The sequence below is a fragment of the Pyxicephalus adspersus genome, chromosome 1 (assembly GCF_032062135.1).
Source record: "Pyxicephalus adspersus chromosome 1, UCB_Pads_2.0, whole genome shotgun sequence".
NCBI classification, from domain to species: domain Eukaryota; kingdom Metazoa; phylum Chordata; class Amphibia; order Anura; family Pyxicephalidae; genus Pyxicephalus; species Pyxicephalus adspersus.
Genome location: NC_092858.1, coordinates 64,089,455 through 64,107,774, shown reverse-complemented (window position 1 = coordinate 64,107,774; position 18,320 = coordinate 64,089,455). Strand labels below are relative to the sequence as shown.

The following is an 18,320-nucleotide window of genomic DNA, read 5'->3' as shown; positions in this document are numbered from 1 at the left end:
TCCACTGTTGCATTTACTGACATTTTTGTGTTTACTTCATCCATGTACAAAGGCAGTATAACTAAAGGGTTTTTTAGATTAGGATAGAGCGGTAAGAAAAAAGAACCAGATTTCTATAGTTGTCTGTGTCCCTGTTAGAGAGATTTATCTCTCTAATTGTCCTGATCGCCAGTGCCAATTAATCGAGAGTTAAAGGAAATCCAAAATTTTGAGTTGCCACCAGAACAATAATAGTGGAAAAAAATTCCTATAGAAAAACTTGTTCTCATGAACTACTCCAACCACTTGCATGGATTATGTAAGTATACAAGTTTTAAAAAAAATGCACTGCTTCCAGCAACATGCAAAGGACTACAAGGGTGTTTGCCAACCCTGTTGTTTTTAATTCTAGTGTAGGTATCGGCTGAGATTGACGATATCATTGAAAAACAACTAAAACAGGCACTACTAACATAAAGAACCAAGGATGTAATTTCTGTATTCATTTTAACAAAATATTGGAATACCATCTGCTTGTCTACAGACAGCATCTGACAAGAAGCAGCTCACAAATATAGAGCACTAGCCAAATGCTCAGAATTTGAAACTAATTTATTCTGTTTTAACGATGTAACTAGCTGGAACAACCTGTGACTTTGCAGGATGGAAGCCAAAACATTTATTTGAATGAAATAGTGGAATTTATATCAAATCAAATCGAGTTTTTTTGTGTGTACTCAGTATTTAGATATTTATTACAATTCTAATCACTAACAGTTACCTTCAACAGAACACATTATATGGACCATATCATTAGTAAATGAAAATGTAACAAACTTTGAAAATATTGTTGAATTGGGATACTATATGTAAACCAGGAATTCTACATAGTGTGACCTTTATATGTAATCGATATTCTATAAAGTTTTACATAAAATTTGATACTACATGTGTATACTTTCACTGTGAACTCCTGATGCAAGACTGTTTGGTTCTCAGCATATTATTAGTAATTTTAGTTAAATTTTCTGTGGTTTATTGCTACTGTTGTTCAGTGACAATTTGCATACACATTGACAATGAAAAAATACACATTGTAGATAATATTTATTGCCTGTTTATATTTAAAGTAACCATAGTTGTCAACAATAAATGAACACATTAGGAAACTCTACATATCGGGCAGAATTGTACACATTAGACAGGCATATTTCCTGTATCCCTAAGCAGGGCTGTCATCAAACAAGGACAGTCAGTTCTACTGTACTGGGCCTAATCAATGGAAGGGGTCCAATCTCTGGTAGTCACAACTAAAAATGGTCCTGGGTCTTTGCTGAGGTCTGTGGCAGTCTTTACTAAGTTCTATCACTGGCCACTGCAATGAGAGTCTGTACTGGGGTCGTTAACTGGTCTGTTAATGAGGTTTGCAATGGAGGTCTGAACTGGGGTCTTCAACTGGTTTGTTAAAGAGATTTGCAATTGGGGGTCAATGCAATGGAGGTCAGGGCTGAGCACTGTGCAGGTTATTCCAGACCCTCGACTTGATTTGTTCAATGCTGATATGGGGAGAGGAGAGGAAGATAATCTATTATGGTGCCCAAAAATTTCTAAAGGCAGCCCAGTATGCAAGCATCATTTTAATGTTATCTTGCAATGTCCCAAGTATATTTTTTAACACGTACATTTTCATAATTTTCATTTACAAACCAATCTCTTGTATGAAAGATTCACAAGTCTGGTACGGTTGTTCAAGGCAAGAATGAGTCCTGAATAACAAACAAATTAACCTAACTTGCCACAAAGATTCGGATAACTTCTTATTAATATCACAGTAAATGGTTGTTAGGTTAGTTAGGGGTGACAATCTGTAAATAATCTTTTGCACATATTTTACTAATAAAAGTGACCTTTTCTTAGGAAAGATGTTTAAATAAACTATTTTTATTTCATTCAAGTACTTACAAAAAGTAATAGAAGAACGATATCAGGGTTGTCACAAGCACAAGCAACATGCATGGGTGTCCAGAATTCTTCATCTTGGTGATTTACATTAACTCCTCGATCAATGAGGATTTCCGCTGCAAAGGCATTATCATACCGTGCACACTGCAAGAGAAAAGGATAAGATCTCATAACTGGAAATAAATATTTACATAACATACGTCAAGGGCTTCCTTCAGAGTGCAGAGCTATAATTGACCATGTGCAGAAAGTCATGGATTTATGGAGGAAGATAATATACAATTTAAGACAATTACACACACTTATAACTGGCTGTGGATGACTTAAAAGCAAAATAGACATTGTATTTTAGCATGAAGGGGTCAGGATTAAATGAAGCCTTATTTCAAACAGCATGCCAATGCCTCAATATGTTAGCTACATTTTGAAAAGAAATGAAGATGCTTGAGAGCAAAATAAAATGCAGCAATTCCCTAAAGCAAAGTACTTTTTGATAATCAGAAGGGCAAGATAAGTCTCTGATGTCTATAACAAATGGATTATGGGGTCATGGGTGCTGCCAACCAAACAAGGAATAGTTCCTTACAGATTAACCAAAGGAATAGCATAACACATAAAAGAGTTACAACACTTGATAGCCGTAAAAACTCAAATTATGAGTCAGTTTAAATATTCTGATCAATTCATTTTCCCTAACAATATTTATATACCGGTATGATGCATGTCCATCTGGCTAATATGTGACTTCACCTCTTTTCTATACAGCTCTCCTCTCCCAGATCTCCTCTTGGATAAAAGTAAGCCTTGTATTATATAAGATTTAAAATATTTTTAGGCTCCCACCCAAATACAGCTTTGATTGTCTGAACAGGGTCCTGGTATCCCCAAAACTCAGCAACAACCAAGATATTCTGGTCATAAATTCAGGCCTACACCTAAAAAGCTAGAATTATACATTTTTGCATGTTTAGTTTTTGAGGTTTCAGCCCCTAACTCTGGACTGTAAGCTTACTTATAAGCCTAACCTTAATTACTTGGCCTGTCTGTAATACTTTACACCTAAACATACCATTAGGAAAAACCCACTACTACATAGAAGTAACCGTAAGATCCCAACTCTAACTGCTATTTCATTTTCCCACCAGTCCTGCCTTCCACAATACAGGTTTTCTCCCGGGTAAGCCACTAGTTCCTAATGTCATGTAAAGAGCAGGGAGAGGTGGCCTAGTACTGTAAAAGTTTAAACTTTTTCAGAAAACTTTCATATCATATATTCTGGAAGGGTTCAGTGGCAGGAATACAGGCACCTGCTAAGCATAGCTGACTACTGTATATTTTCTTTCCTTTAGAGAGCCACTGTAAAAATAAATAAGATCCATCATTTAACCCTATGACTTAACCCTAACCCTAATACTTAACGGAAAATGTGAAAATGTGTAACCTTTTCCATTATTTTCCGATAAACCTTTTGGTTTGTAAAAAATAGCACATGTATGGTTTTTTGGGTACAATGAATGGACTAACATGGAGCGGATACACTTTAAACAGTGAAGCTGGGTGATTCAGCAAACCTAGAATGAATCTGGTCCAAGAACATTTGCTAACAAATAGCTAATGAATTTTAGGAAATCAATTCCAGGTTTGCTGGATCACCCAGCTTCACTGATGAAAGTGTATCCTCTCCTCCCTTGGAGAGCTTTAATAAATCAGGCCCAATGGGTCGAATTTATCAAAGCACTTGTGCATTGTGCATGAGCACAAGAAAACAGGATAAGAGGTTGGCTGTGTACAGCTGTTTGTATCTAAGTATACAAGAAATGCAAGGAAACTTGAAACTTAGCTAACACAATTTTAACATTGGTTACAAATATTGCAATGTGTATATTATGTATTTCTTCTTCCAAATACTTACAAGATGAAGCAGGCATCCCCCAGATACAGTTAGAGTGTGAGGATCAGCTCCATCCTTAAGTAATTGTAACACTAAAATGCGGAAAACAAAAAATAAAGATATAATATTTCCAATAACTGTAACATAGACTATGGACTATAACTGATATACAACAATATAACTAATTCAATGTCAAGTAAGACAAACCATTCATTTACAATAGGCTAAATACCTGAGAGGTACACTGCATAATAACCAAATTTAAGAACTAAATTATTAAAACTATTTAAAAATTCTAGTTCATGATTTTAAATGGTCAATTTTCAGATTGTGCTTTCAACGAAGTAGGCTTTTTTGCCAAAACATTGAAAATGCACGTTGTAAAGCACAGAACAGTCTGACATATAGTTTTTGCATAAAAATACCTTTAGGATCATTAGGTATGTATATATGTATATATATACCATATGTATATGAAATTATATATATATATATAAATATATATATATATATACCAAAAGCAATCAGATTTATGCAGCAATGACTTATAGACACAAAACCATTTTTTTCTGGTAGGAAGGTATTAGGGAACTTGTGCCATTTTCCCTTAGCTTAGATTCTAAGTATGGCATTATGTCAAATTTACACAAGGTGTTAAAATATATGATACATTTTAAAATAGTAAAAACAAAGCTTACTAAGAAAAATAGGAGGCTGCATTTTTTTACCTCCTTCTGAAAAAAAGCTAAAGCTAATTTATTGGATCCCCCTATTCCACCGCCCCCAACCTCCTCTAACTCATGGTTGGCAAAAAAAATATTTTTACTTACCTAAAGCTGAAGTAATGTTATGCGCTAGTCCTAAATCATTTTCCTGTTTACAAGAAGCTTGGGCCTTCTTTTGGTGTAACATCACTACCTGCATGGACATTGTCTATTGCCTATCCAGCCATGGGGCTTCAGCCAGGGAAGAGATTGCAGCAGTGTTACCAATGTCAGCTGCTGCAGGCACATCTGCAGCACTGGATTACCTGTCCCCCCTCACCCAGAATGGACATGGGACCTAGTGGACTTAGATGAGAATATCTTTCTTTAAAGTGTAAGAAAAAAAAGCAGGATTGGCTAAAAAGGGGTGGGAGGTGGATGATATTTGCCTTGAGATGAGCTTTAATCCTTCCCTATTTATTTGCAACTTAAAAAAAAACATATAACTAAAAGTATTTTAAAGTTCACATTACATTCATTGATACATTTTATTTTGATTAAAATTTTACTTTACCAAACAGTTTAGCTCAATAATGATACAAGAAGCAAAGTTAGATTGCCAACCCTCAATACATTATTACTGGAAAAATTCAATGAGTTTGTTGCAAATGGTAAATAATGTATAGTGACGGCAAGGCAAATTCAATGGGTTATTTAAGGTTTTCTTGCTCTTACCTTCTTTATCATCATGATGAATTATTGCATCTTGTATCTTGTCCGAGAGATGAAAATTAACTTTGTAGTTTTTTCTTTGCTTACTTTTTCTCCTGTATGCATCCTGTTTTTGCAAAGCCTTTTCTCGCTCATAGTAAGCCTTGATTTGGTCACAGCGCATACGTCTTACCAGACGCTGCCGCTGGCCCAAAGGAAGAGACTCCAGCAAGCACTGGTCAATTTCCATGTCATGTGATCGAAAAACATTACAAAGCTGGAAACAACCTACAGGAGATAGAAAAACAGGATCAGATTGTTTGAAGCTTTCAAGATTTTACATACACTATACACTCTTAGGGTATATAATTAAATGACATCTAAATGATTTTCCCAGAACTCCTGGATTAAGTGTAAAAATAAAGGTAGGTAGGTAGGCCAGGTGAAGTTCAACTGCCAGTTATGTGGAAGGATTTTCCTCTGTGCTGGTATATGGAAGGGGGAGAAGTAGAGGCAATATTTTAATGATAACACATTTCTATAAAGGTCACAAAAGAACATATTGAATATGTAAATACTTTCTGGTATGATAGATAAGCCATAACAGCCACAGACCACTTTTGAGTAAAAGCTTCACCCACCAGTGTGATTGAAACATTTCTAATCAGTAATGTACCATATGTAGATATGTTAACTTAAGGTTAAAATTACTAACCCTAAAACATGCTCAAAGTAACAATATTGAAAAAGTAAAGCTGTCCAAGTTACAAACCCTAAAAAGTGCTCAAAGTAACAATATTGAAAAAGTAAAGATGTCCAAGTTACAAACCCTAAAAAGTGCTCAAAGTAACAATATTGAAAAAGTAAAGATGTCCAAGTTACAAACCCTAAAAAGTGCTCAAAGTAACAATATTGAAAAAGTAAAGAAGTCCAAGTTGCACAGAGGGCATTTATTAAAGTCTAAACTCAGATTAAGTACCATATCTTGTCAGTATAAACCTTAACACCCCAAATCTGACATACTGATTGATATATCAACCTGTATATCAATATATCATCCTCACTATTTTGCTGCCCTCAGACCAACACCTGTGTCTTGAGCTAAGGAGATAATTTCATAGCCAAAGGTTCTGGTCTATGTTAGTTTCTTCAATCTTACTTTACTTACTTAATCCTTTCCTAGAGCCCACTGTTGCCTCACCTGGCATGCTATGGCAGCGGTCGTCAACCGGTGGTCCGCCAGAAGTTTTTAGTAAACCGCAGTGAGCCACGGACCATGTCCCCGTACAGATCGCAGGCTCAGAGAAGTGGCCAGGTTGTGTCTCTGGAAACACTCCCCCATCACAGGCTCAGACCTGTGCTGGGGGAGTGGGTGGGTTCAGACATCCATGATGTCACTATGGGGGAAGTTTCTTCCCCTTTGAGTAACACCCGGCTCCCCACGCATGCGCGGTCCAGAGCCAGTGAATTAGGTGGTCCATCTGCCCAAAAAGGTTGGCGACCACTGTGCTAGGACACAGGTTAAGGTACCACAGTAGAGAATAAAGTGACAAGGAGATGCATTCCCCTACAAAACCTGTAAGAAACCTTGTACAACTGTTTTTATGTTACTTCTAAGGCAGCAGAAGTTTAAACAGAGTCATTTTTTAACTGTTCTAACATCTGCAAGTATATTAGGCCATAAAAGACTAAAAATACAAACTATATAATTGGGTCCATTTAGTAACAAATAAACAGTGACCTTTCAGCTTATTAGAACACTAGCAATTGCCCTACATAGAGAGTGGTCACTTCTGCTCTAATGATATTTGCAGCTGCTACTGAGGATCTGATTAGCTATCACATGGTGATGCATAGCTGGAACCATGACCAATTATTTCATAAACATCTTTAACATCTCACATTTCTACCAGCAGTGAATCCAGTCTAATTGTTAATACTATGGTTAATAATTCAGAATCATTATGTTCGTCAAGTTTGTTATACCTATTTAAATACTTGTGGCACTAGTATTACCCAGTAAAATGATGTATATTTGATCAATATAATTCATATACTGCTTAAATGATTTAAAATAAAATAGACATACAATGATAAAACACAATTTCTGCACAATATGTTGTGTATTATGTGCAAGTTTAAAAGTAACAGTATCCTGTTATGCATGTGCTTTGTATTTTTTCCTACACCATTTAATGATCTTACAACACATTATATGATATTAACACATTATATGATATTAAATTACATGATGCACAGTAAAACATGTGTTGCTCTATGGGATCCTATTGTAAATCTGATAATTAATGACTACCATTAAAACACATGGACCTGGTAAATACCAGGGAATGTAGATCCCTTTTTGTTAGGTTTGACCATGTAAATTATACTTTTAAAATTAGATTAAATCTTTGTGTCAAATGTGAACAAGACCTAAACCAGTTTTAAGAGAAATATGAAAGCTGCCTTTGAGACATTTTCTAGAAATCCTGGATAATGTCATGTTGCTTTAGCTTTAAAAATGTATAAATCACTAACCCAGAACCAATAAACTTCACTATGACAGTACATTTAGTTCCATGATTTAGGTGTGTTCGGAGAACAATGACAAAATTAGGTGAATGCAGTGAATTAAGTTTACTAAAGTATATTTCATTAGCTAACTAACTATAGTGTTTATATTAGACATTTTCCTAATCTTTTTTTTTACAGATTTATTTTTTAATTTTTGTATAATAGCAAACAATATACTGACTGTGTGAAACTGCTAACTAAATGAAAATTTTTTTGAACTGATTTATGAACTTATATGAATTTTTGAACAGTTCAATCAGCTGAGTTTGTTGGAATGCAATTGGGAACATGCTGTTAGGGCACCATGGTTAGGCTGATTTGACAGTCATCCAATAAAAAAACTGTAAGTGTATGTATTCAGTTATCCAATGATGAGAAAAGCTCTTGTAATTTTTTTTATCTGTACATAACTGAATAATTCAAAGTGAACAGATACAATTTATTGAGTGAAGACTCTCAAAACTGCACAATAAAATGTGAAAGTAATTAATAATTTACTAAAAGTAGATAGTAGAAAATAATCACTGGATGTAAAATAAGAAATTTTAATTCTTTATGCAGGCAGATTTATGGCTGGTGGAAAGGGCCAGCAGGGTGCTGCACATAGCTTACTGCAAACTTAAATTAAATTCATAATTTTAAATCCCAGGGACCATTATTATAATTTTTTTTAAAAAGATAAATACATTTGTGAAATAACGATTTTCCTAATGGTGCCTGACAAGGACTGTGGGGGTTCTGATTCTTTGATCAGCTCACGGTTAAGTGAAGTATTACTATAGTTACTAGTATCATTAGTTGCATTATCTTTGGTATTACTAAAGAAATACAAAATATCAGTTTGCTTTTTCTCACTCATTATGGGTTTATTTCATTCAAATCTAAGACCAAACAAGAAATGATAGTTATCAAAGTCAAACTATTTGATCCCATTAAATATAACAGTTAAAGAAAATTCACAGCTAAGTAAGGTCATACTTACCTAAAAGAGCTTTGAAGAAATAAATTAAAAAAATAAAACAATTGGATAAGAATCAGTATTAGCGGAGCAGGGTGACTGTTAAAATGGTGGAAACAATACTGAAGCGTACGGCTCGGCAACGGTTGCCTCATACAACTTAACACTACACTGACGTCACACTGCGCCTCCCTTGTTTTTCCGTCTCTAGTACAGTTTGTGAATTTAGTGCAATATAAAGGTGAAAATTGTCATTCCGAACGTAAGAATGTATAAAATATTATTTTTGTTTTATTAATAATAAAACATAAAAATTGCAAATAATGACCAAATTTTTCCGTGGACAACCAAAATTTTCTTGCGGACCACTGGTTGGACCACTGCTCCAAGGAACTCTCAGCCTTAATGAAAACAGTGGGCTAGCTTCTTAAAGGAGCCAAATATTAAAATCTTTGGATGAGTGGATATCAGTCTGGAAGAGCAGGAGTTCTTAGGAAGATTGAATCTGCATGTAGACCACCCTAGGTAGCACCCACATGTAATTTTGAGCTGTAATCCAATATATACATGTGGTGGGCTAGAGATAGGCTTTATTTAGGTTCAGAATGGGACTTGTGGTCTATTGTTATTCAAGCATAACAATTAACCACTTGAAAATGTACTGGGTAAAGTATTTCATATACGTTACCATATGAACATAAATGACGGGGGAAGATAATCACTCTTCATTTACAGTATAAATCCTTGATAATCTAGTGTGGAACACAGTAAAAGAACAGGCATAATATAGAAGAGAATTGTGATGTGGTAGTTCTTTCTCTGGTTTTAATGAATAGCTGAACTTTGGAAATAATGAATAAGATGTGCAGCTTGACCTTTTTCTCTTCATTCAAGTGGAGAACAGAAGCTAATTCCTTTAGTTAGTCAGCTTTCAATTCTAGCTACTGTATCAAGAATAACGTTGATCAATTTATAGTTGTGGGTTTATCATTCACCCAAAATAATTGTTTTAATAATAATAAACAGTTTCAGTGATCCCAATATTTGTAAGTCATGGAAGAAACCAAAGCTGGTCATACCAATCAATGCTTTTCCGATCTTTATTTTCTTTCCAAAATGTGCCCAGTTTTTATGCATAAAAAAACACTTCTAAAAAAAAAAAAAAAGAATGTGTCCATTTTCCTATGTCCTTCTAGGCAACAAGGTGTTTTTGTTTACTGGACTCTCACTAGACATTAGACTAAACAATAATTTCTGAAAAGCTTAAATGTTGGATCTTCTCATTCCAATGTTTTGTTGCACAACTATATCTTTTGCCTATGTCTGCAATGTACAATAATACATGGAGATGGATTACAAAAAAGGACATTTCTGATTTTGGCACACTTGCGTGCATTGGCAGCCCTTTCAAAATGAAAGGACTGACTTAACCCAACACATGTTATTGTACAACATAACACTGCTGGCTTTGGACATTAATAATAAGGTGTATCCACTTAAAGGGTGGCTATGTGTATGGGTCATCATAGACTCCTCAATTTGTATCATGAACCAAGCATTTACTGTATTATGAAAACCCATCAAATCTACCCAATTGATATGCATTGATTACCAATCAGACAGACAGACCCTTGCAGTACACAATCAGATTGTGTGATGAGCATTTATGTCATTCATGGGTGAAGTTAAAATGAAGAAAGGTATTGTAATTTTGAATATGATTAGTCTGATAACTATGTGCATTCGCTCTGTAAATGGACTGTGATATCTGAAACTAATAATAAGCATTATGTCTTTTAACTCACAAAGCTTTCAACGGCCTTCTAATGTTTCCCAGACAGAGTCAAGTGCGGCAAGTACAATTTGACAAGGTCATCACCTAACTAATCTTCCTGCTGGCACTAGGAAACATGAACACGATTTATAAAACATTACATCTTCATACAAGAAATTTTGCACAGTCATTATACAGACATTAAAAAAGCAGGTTGTGAGCTACAAATGTAATGTGCTCAGAGTAAAAAATTTGTTCAATTTATTTAAAATAGAAAATATTACATTGATCCAACCACACAGCAAGTAAAAGAACAGAATTATTCATTATTTTTCTGCCTACTTGCAGTAATTTTTCAATCTATATATTTTTTTTGTAGTTTTTGTAGTTGCAATGTGCCTAATTCTCCAGACAATTTGTCTAGTCAGTTCTCTAAAACAGCCCCTTCCCTCAATCCATATAACAGTCATCTCATTTTCTGGGATTGTCTTTTTAATGTCTATGCTGACCAGACTCCCCACTACAATATTTAATGCAGCAGACAGGGAGCAAAGGGGAATATTGTAGAAATTCATTTGGATGAAAGGGAGGCTTTTACTAATAAATAAGATACAAAAATTCCACATATAATTTTATGGGAATATTTATTTTGAAATGATAATACTAGTGACAGGGTCTCGTTAAAATGAGTTGTGGTCCTGTTTGCTTTCTGCACCACCCTTCACAATCAAATGTTCCATTGTAGCAAATATGATTATTTGCTTCAAGAAAGATCTTAGTACAGTAATGATATGTCCTTACATGATACATATCGTTTTGAAGAAACATCAGGATGTGTACATTATGTGTATGTGGGAATACAGTAGTTCCCCTGCTTCACAAACAGGGGTTTCTTGACAGGGGTCATTGGGGTGGTGCAGTACAGCAGTGTTTACAAACTGACACATTGCAAAGGTAGGCTGTGTTCCTTGTATGCCACCCAATGTTATGTTAATTTCAACTGCACAGTCACTTAGGAAACATTCTCCAGGCAAAATACATTAAAAAACAGAATTTTTACAGGTTAACATTCTGACCAGTAAGCAAGATTTGCTACTACCAGAAAGAGGGGAATGCTAGAGGATTTCAATGCAGAACATAGAGAGAATGCAGTCACATTCAGGCCACTCAGTGGTATGTGAGCTGCATTTGGATCAGATTAAACACAGCCTGATCATACTGTGAACACATCAGCAAAATGCATTGTTTAGCAGAAAGCCAACAAAAATCTGTTTCTAAAAGGCCAACATATCAGCCATGGATTTACAGTGACATTCACAGTCAGATCGTATGACATACATATTTATTATGTTAGTTAAATTAATTTTTAATGCATCCAAATACAATTTATACTAATTACATTTTCAGAAGGCAAACTACAGATAATATTTAGGAAAAAATATATGTAAATATATATATATATATATATATATATCCCTAAATTCCCCTACAGTAATTCATGCCTGTGTGTATTCCTCCTGCAGCTTGCAGGTTTCATGTTCAGCTTTGCATATTTTAACACTTCATATTTCATTCTCTCTAGCAGGGAAAGTGGTATTCCTTCAGTAAACATGGTGGCTCAGGGGTTCAGGGGTTAGCACTTCCGCCTTTGCAGCACTAGGTCCTGGGTTTGAATCCCAGCCAGGACACTATCTGCATGGAGTTTGCAGGTTCTCCCTGTGTCTGTGTGGGTTCCCTCTGGGTACTCCGGTTTCCTCCCACATCCCAAAACACGCAGTTAGGTTAATTGGCTTCCCCCTAAAATTGACCTTAGACTACATTAATCACATATGACTATAGCAGGGACATTAGATTGTGAGCTCCCTTGAGGGACAGTTAGTGATATGGACTTTGTGCTGTGTAATATGATGGAGCTATATAAATAGTGTGTAATAATAATAACTGCAAGAGCAGATGTCCATAAAATATAATTTGTAATAAACATGCCTCACATTTTCAGTAAGGGCTTCTGCTGATCATAATTGAGTATCATCCATGTTGAGCATCATTTTTCTGTGTTTGTTGTGCGATTATGACACATTAAACTCAGGCCAGTAAGATCCTTTTGACTTTCATTAAAGCTGAACTAGTTTTGCACAGATATACAGGCTCCTCCCCTGTACTGAAATTGATTACTTTGATTTCACTTCACATGGACAACATTAGCACACTGTGGGAAGAGCACACCTTTATTTTCATGCTTCATCTAGCCCTGGATTTAAGTATTTCCAGTCATTGTTGTGATCATTGTACAGCATCCTGTTATCTTCTCTCCCAGTCATGACATCCCGACATTGCAGAGAATTAGTAATGATGATATTAAATCTAAAAATTCACAGATTGTTTAAACAAATACTACATTTTTTTTATTTAAGCACAGTTTAATGGGAAATTAGGCATTTGACTAGAACCCCTGTTGACACAAACCCTTAAGCTACATATTGTATATATGCTAGGCATTTGTTACTAGCAAGGATTATTAATGATGGTTTCCACTAACAGTAGGAATGACGGAGCTCAGTACATACAGCACTGTTCATTCTAGGAAGAGGGGAGGATGCAGTGGGATGCCTCCACATAGAAATGTGCAGTGACTGTTAGCTGTTGGTCATTAGGTGACCTCTGAGGGATGCAGGGAACAGCTGTACAGCTCAAGATTTTCAAAAATTGATAAAAATCTTAAAAGTCTTAGGTGTCAAATCTATGGGAGATAGTGTACACATTTAGAGGCAAAATTAAACATTTGGCATTTTAGGTGACTTTGGGAAAAAAAAGCAAAGGAACAGGCCATTTCACACAACAAGCTAGAAATAGAAAATTGAAAAGGAGCGGGTGCTCACTACACTATAAATTCACAAATGGACACACAGCTGTTAGAACAATTCCCTCATTAGTTGTACACCATGCACTGGAGAATCCACTACAACTGCAATGCCCTGACAAAATAAAAATGACCAATAAAGTTTTCTGCCACTAGAAGCCACACAGTAAATTGCAATGACAAAATATCCCTGCAGACATTTTATTTATAACAAAGTGCTTGCCAGTCTCTAACAAATGTAATATAAGTGCCAAAATGTATCTGCTTCAGTACTTGATTACACATTCAGATTTCTCTACAAAGATGATGACTAGACACAATTTTAATGAACACATTGAAAAGTGCTTGATTAGTTATGACTCGTTCATGTATTATTTATTGATCTTTTTATTGATTCAGGGATTTTTTTATCCTTATTATGTGCATTCTTCTTTTGTGTTTTAAGACAAAATTGTCTTATATCAAATAAGGTTGGCTGATGAATAAATGACTTAATAATTCAGATATGCTGTTTGTATTTCAATATATAAATGTACTGTACCAACAACAGCAACGTGATAAATTGTTTTCCAAGAAATATGCAAATGACCTGTTTGCTTAAATGTTTCAGTATGTTTAAATTGCTAATTTATTTTTAATTTGTGCAGTGTATAATTGCCCTCTACTCATTCTTTAGGTAAAAATGTTCTTCATTTCCTGCATACTAGCTGATATATTGAATCAAGCTAAGTTACCTATAGGCAATACCATCCAACCACCAAATAATGCAATGAACAGTGTAAAAAAAGCGTGCACACTTACATAGGACAAATGTGTATGATTGTTCCTAAGGGGGGGGGGGGATGCTGGGAACACCAGCCCTTTGTAAGAGAAGACAATAATGATTGGCTGGGAAAAAATTTTCCTGGCATACTTATTCCCCCCCCATGAAAGCGGATACAGCTGAGAATTAATATACAAGTAGTCCCCAGGTTACATACGAGATAGGGGCTGTAGATTTGTTCTTAAGTTGAATTTTTAATGAATGCAATTAGGACAGATGTTTGTCTTAACATATTATTATTTATTAAATTATATTATTATTATATATTATATTATTTATTAAAAAATATTATTATATTTATTATATTATTAGGCAGCATGGTGTCAGTTACTGTATAAAATCCTCACTGTGAGTTAATCACAAAGCAAAAACTTTATGGAGCCTAGACATTCATTTTGGAGCAAGCTGTGCTCTGATATGCAAAAAGAAACAATTTCAGAGTTTCTCTTGGTTATATTATTAGGCAGCATGGTGTCAGTTACTGTATAAAATCCTCACTGTGAGTTAATCACAAAGCAAAAACTTTATGGAGCCTAGACATTCATTTTGGAGCAAGCTGTGCTCTGATATGCAAAAAGAAACAATTTCAGAGTTTCTCTTGGTGATTAAAAGAGTTACAAGAGCTTGCAGAAGAGCTGAGTCTCAGCTGTGTTTAGCAAAAGATTTCTTTTGCAAGTGATGCAAACCACCCCCTCCCCCCATCAAGCCTCCATCCTGCCCAGAAGCAAGCAGGGAAGCCCTATTCGTATCTAGGAGTCCTTAACCCGGGGACAACCTGTATTCCCCGATTCAGATGTATAAGGACAGATTGGGAGTACACTTTCCTACTCTATGTTTGTAAATAAAAATAGTTAAAAAAAAAATAAAAAAACTTTATATCCTAATGGAAGGGTTAATGAACTATAATCTATGTTTTGGTACATACGCATCTCAAACTAGACAGGCACCTTTAAATACAAACCTAAAATGGAAAATTCTCTATATTTATAAGTGAGGTATTCCACATAGCATTCCATATAGTGCAAAACACTGTCAATTATTCTTAGTAGCAGCTATCTAATTACAAATCCTGGAAGTAAGAAAGGAAAAAGAATATCTATATCTTTCATTATTTATCTATGTGCCCCAGTCTTTAAGTATCTATCCCAGCCATTCTCAACCAGGGTTCCTCTACAGGTTGCTAGAGGTTTCTTGGGTGCTGGATGATTGACTTTTCATGTGCTGGTGCCTAGAGACTTGGTCCAATGCAACGTTTCATAGCCAGCAGCATGACATCAGGGATCATGTTATCCATCAGATCACCACTGTAATGGGAAAATTATTTCAGCTCACTGCTAATGTAATAGGCATTTATTCCACCCAATGAATTGGTTTTAATGAGTGTTTCCTGAGACCAGGAAATAGTTTAAAGGGTTCCAGTGGGATAAAAAGGTTTAGAAAGCTCGTCTAACTAAAGGTTTGTTATTGCCATATTTCAATCTCTAAGGAAGGTTCTGTTGAGTGAGGGGTGTTTTGGGGGGGAAAGCAGAGAGACACAGGTAAAGAGTACACTAGGAAAGTAGGTGTGCCACTGCTGTGGATTATCTGTGCCTAAGAATAGCACCAGAGGGATGCAGAGTAAGGAATGCCTGGTCTTTACTGATGCAATATACAAATTCAAAAGGCATCCGTAATACCCAGTCAGATGCAAAGGTCAGTGCCGGTGGTGTTCAGAGCAAAATGTCAAGACAAAACGATGCAGAAACCATAGATTAGACCAAGGTTGTAACAAGCAGACAGAAAAACTGGTATAGGATATGCCACGCATTAAAATTTGCATGGCCATTGTCTGAATGCAAGTCAGTTCTCTCTGACATTTGGTATTAAGGCTGAACATCCATGTGTTATGAAGCTTGGACAATTTGACATGTGTTATGATGATTTTAGCAAGTGCTTGACAGGCCTTTCTGATGCATGTCAGCAGCCAACTATGTTAACCACTGCTTTCAGAATCATACAAATTTTAAATGTTTTTACACACTATAGAGAAAGTGTTCCGATTCTTAGGCTTTGACGCCTGCTGTACAGTGCTTTTAAATCAAAGCACAGCATTGACAAGTGATGCAAACCAAGTGCTTGTCATGTACACAAGTGTGTTCTAGCACACGGGCTTATATTTGTAAGGTTATGCAAAACATTTAGGAAATGGTATAAAATGTTCCCGAATAACTACTATTTATTGCTTTTGTGAGTGATCACTTGGAGGTTCTGTAGTTCCCTATTTTTGCCAGCAAAAGGTACAGACATGTATACAAGTTATTAATTACTAGTATGACATCTATCCCCAAAGTTTCACCTATATAATTTTTATATATCAAGCTTGCCTTTCTTTTTTCATTCTACTAGGTTCCTACTAGTGCTGCTGGGGTGGTTTCACTTGTCAAAAAATAGAAATGGAATGGCAAAAATCAGGAATTTGACCATGGGCCAAAGTTATGCTAACCTCTTCAAAGATTCTGGGCTCTCAGGGTGCAGAATATGACAGTACAAAGGCATATTGAGGTACCATATGATGCCTGCTATTATACTGCCAGCACTTTTTCCGACTCCTTTCATACTCTGCTGGAATCTTATAAACAAATTAATTATCTGGATGTTGGGCACATGTGCTCTCCCTAGCTTATCCACAACTTAGTCCTTTCTGTCTGAGTAACCTATAGCTAGGCCCAAATACAATCACATGGGGTGGAGAGCTGTGTGTAGTCCATTGCAAATGTAGACTACACACAGCTACATTTAGCAAGGTAGTTTTTACAATTTTAGGCAGCTGCAGTGGTAGATTCTTGAGACACACCATGCTGGATGCAGAGCCTACTGTACAACCTCAGAGTTGGCTACCTACTTAACATTATTACAAACTCATGTACTACTTAAGCGGTGGAACTGATGCAAGACAGTATGAGACCATGTGACATCAGAGGCATCTCTTTCATTGTGCTTCTTATGATGATTTTTCAAGAAATTATTCATTACCTAACCATTATACACAATATAATTTCTATAATATTTTAGATAATAAAGCACACGTTGCCTGAATGACTATACCACAGCTCTTGGATTCTGCCAGAGGAAGTTTTATTTTCAGCCATGTGAACGGTATTATAGGATCTCATTAGTTTACATCTTTGGAAATGACAGTCTTTATGGTAAATATATTGCTATATCCTAAAAAGTTATTAAATAATATGTACAGTCCTTAGAAAAAGAAAGCACACCCTCCTTCAATCTATGTTTCTAAACTTATGAGACAATCATCTAGTCCTTAGAAGTTTCTACAATTATTTAAATCTAACCTCAAGTGTAAAACAATACACACCAGATTCCACTTAACCATTTTTTATTTACAAAAATAAAGCCAAAACGGCTAAACTAGTTACACGGCATTAATCGGTAGCCTGTATAATCACTTTTAGTGGAAATAACTTGAAGGATTCATTTTCTGTATCATTTCATTAGTCTCCCACATCATTGTCAAGTTTTTTTGAGGTATGCAGGCATCCATTTATGCATAGTTTCTTTAAGGACCCACCACAGCTTACGATGGAGTTGAAGTCTGGACTTTAACTAAGCCATTGCAACGCCTTTATTCTTTTTTTCTTTTTAGCTATTTTGTTGTATATTTGCTGGTGTGATTGGCATAATTGCCCTGTTGCATGAATCAATTTGATCAAGCTTTACTTGACATTTGACCTTACATTTGACTATCGGTTAGTCCGTGGTCAACTCAATCACTGCAAAGTGTCTGGAACGGTGTGGCCACAAAAAAAAAGTCCAAATCATTACTCCTCCACCACAGTGATTGACAGTTGGTATGAGGTGTTTGTGCTGATCAAAACCACTAAAACATTTTCATCAAACATGTCCCTGTGCTTTATGGCCAAACATCTCCATTGTACTGTCATAAATATTAACATTTAACATGCTGAGGCCTGTAAAGTCTGAAAGATAAGTCTTGCAATGTTTGCAATTTCTCTGAGCATTGCACAGTCTGACTTTGCGGTGAATTTGATGTAACAACCACTCCTGAGAACACTGGCAACTTTTT

The 18,320-nt window shown here is 35.6% G+C and overlaps 1 protein-coding gene across 1 annotated transcript in view; it reads right to left on the bottom strand.

Moving 5' to 3' along the window:
* Positions 1 to 18,320, bottom strand: part of MYO16 (myosin XVI) — a 126,220-nt gene that overhangs the window by 103,423 nt on the left and 4,477 nt on the right. The window contains exons 2-4 of the mRNA XM_072401576.1: positions 5,272 to 5,535; positions 3,854 to 3,924; positions 1,942 to 2,085 (exon numbers count right to left, since the gene is read on the bottom strand). Coding sequence (XP_072257677.1) covers positions 1,942 to 2,085; positions 3,854 to 3,924; positions 5,272 to 5,535 — 479 coding nt within the window. The remainder of the gene's footprint in view (positions 1 to 1,941; positions 2,086 to 3,853; positions 3,925 to 5,271; positions 5,536 to 18,320) is intronic.